We start from the raw sequence: 2,114 nt of genomic DNA on the forward strand, positions 1-2,114 counted from the left end.
TTCCCTGCTGCTGGCAGGGGGGTTGGGACTGGATGAGCTTTAAGGTCCCTTCCCACCCAAACTGTTCTATGAGTCTATGGACCACAGTCTACTCCTTCCTCTGCAACAGGGCTGCTGGCTCTGTCCCCTCAGGTGTTGTGTCACCTCCAACAGAGATTGTCTTTGGTCCTCTCAGGAAAACAACCCTCAGATCACGTCAGCCCAGGCAGTGAGTGCCTCAGCCCAAGGGACAGTGCCAGCCATGGCCATGTACCTCCTGGGTCCCACCAGCAATGTGCTCCTCAGCAGAGCCAGCACAATGCACAGGGGCAGCCCACAGCCCCACGGTCTCACCTGGAATGTGCAGGAGCGCAGCTGCAAACCCTCCTGGATGAACTGATCCACCTGGGCCTGGATATTGATCTTCTTCTCTTTGGTCAGTGAGGCGATGGGGAAGGACCGGACCACCACCTGCTCCCCCACTGGGCACAAGAATGGGAACAGGTCAGCCACATCCCACCACCTCAGCCCAGCACAGGGCCAGGCGCACACTGGACCATCCTTGGTGGCCATCACCACCAAGAGCCCCGTAGGACAAAGCACCCAGAAATTGGTGAGACATTCTACATCCAGCCCACGGCGACTTGTAGAATCACAGAATTGTTCTGGCTGGAAAAGACCTTTAAGGTCATTAAGTCCAACTAGATGCCTAGTAGATGATGACCAGGATGGACATGAGTAATTCATCATCTGCCAAAGGTGGACAGCAAGAGCAACCACCTCCTTTGTAGTACTGGGAGCAACCATCAAGCTTGTGGTGGCTGCAGCAGCCCCGAGTAAAGCCCAGTGCTGGCTGGACACTCACCCAAGGTGACCACCCAAGACCCTTATCACCAAGTCCTGCAGCAAGGTGAGCTGCAGCCACTGCTCCAGGAGAGCTACGAGCCACCTCCTCCCCGGGCACTACCCACCCCTGAAGGCAGGATACCAGATGTGGGGCACACCAGAACCCTACCCAGAGGGTCCGTGGGAGTGCCTTTGAAGATGATGCGGTAAGTGGTGAGGAAGATGGCTCCTTCTGCAGGGAGGAGAGGTGGGCCACCAATGTTCCCTCCAGCAGCTTCTTCCCGTCCATCAGGCATGAGGTACACGCGGAGCCCTTCCATCACACACTCCTCGCCCACCAGCAGGTTGGGACGCAGCAGTTTTGGCTACGGGGATGTACAATCAGAACTTCAGACCCATGTGGATGGTGGAAGGGGACCTGACAGCCCCACACAGCACCAGAACCTTCCCCCACTGCCCCTGGCCAGGTCCCTACCTTCTGGATGGGAGGAAGCCTCTTGCTCTCCCTGTGCACGGCATCCAGTGTCTCTATGTGCATCTGCACAATATCTGTGGACAAAGACAAAGCTAGAGACTGAGAGCAAAGTCCTGCCTGATGCACCACCCATCAGGGTGCCAACCCACCCTGCAGCACCTTCTCCTGGCCTTCCCACTGCTTCTAGCAGAACCATCTCCTGAGCAGACCCCCGAGATGATCGGGAAGGAGCCCCAGTGAGATCCCACAGCCGCCCATTCCCCGGCGCTGCCGCAACACGTCTCACCAGGGATCATGACGTGCAGCCCCTTGAGATGCTCGTTGGTGACTCCACTCTCCGTGCAGACCTTGTCCACGAAGCGGTTGATGAATCTCACCACGTAGTTGGCCACGTCGGAGCTCTCTGCGTCCTCAAACCCACTTTCTGTGTCGTAGCTCTCAGCCACGCTGCCGGCGATGCTGCCGTGCAGGAGCAGGGAAGAGTTAACCCAGAACATCTCTCCTCTGCTGTCACCTGTGCCACGTAGAGCCCAAGGGAGCTTCTACTCTTGAGATGAACCCAGCAGAACTTCCACCCTTACCACTGCAACCTGCAGCAACCCTGACAGCAGCTGAATGACCCAGATGTCCCAAGTACCTCACCCAGGAGCTTCCATCCCCAGTTCCAGTTGCTCTGGTCACAGAATCACTGAATCCCAGAGTGGTGGGGTTGGAAGGGACCTCTGGAGATCATCCAGTCCAACCCCCCTGCCAAAGCAGGTCCATCTCCAGCAGGTTGCACACGATGGTGTCCAGGCGGGGTTGGAATCCCCCA

The 2,114-nt window shown here is 57.6% G+C and overlaps 1 protein-coding gene across 1 annotated transcript in view; it reads right to left on the bottom strand.

Annotated features, from left to right (window-relative positions):
- Positions 1-2,114, bottom strand: part of LOC104528426 (myotubularin-related protein 5-like) — a gene marked incomplete at both ends in the record, with an annotated part of 4,466 nt that overhangs the window by 1,108 nt on the left and 1,244 nt on the right. The window contains 4 exons of the mRNA XM_010172430.1: positions 334-461; positions 995-1,190; positions 1,301-1,374; positions 1,587-1,759. Coding sequence (XP_010170732.1) covers positions 334-461; positions 995-1,190; positions 1,301-1,374; positions 1,587-1,759 — 571 coding nt within the window. The remainder of the gene's footprint in view (positions 1-333; positions 462-994; positions 1,191-1,300; positions 1,375-1,586; positions 1,760-2,114) is intronic.

Source organism: Antrostomus carolinensis, unplaced genomic scaffold, assembly GCF_000700745.2.
Source record: "Antrostomus carolinensis isolate BGI_N321 unplaced genomic scaffold, ASM70074v2 scaffold51027, whole genome shotgun sequence".
In the NCBI taxonomy this organism is placed as follows: domain Eukaryota; kingdom Metazoa; phylum Chordata; class Aves; order Caprimulgiformes; family Caprimulgidae; genus Antrostomus; species Antrostomus carolinensis.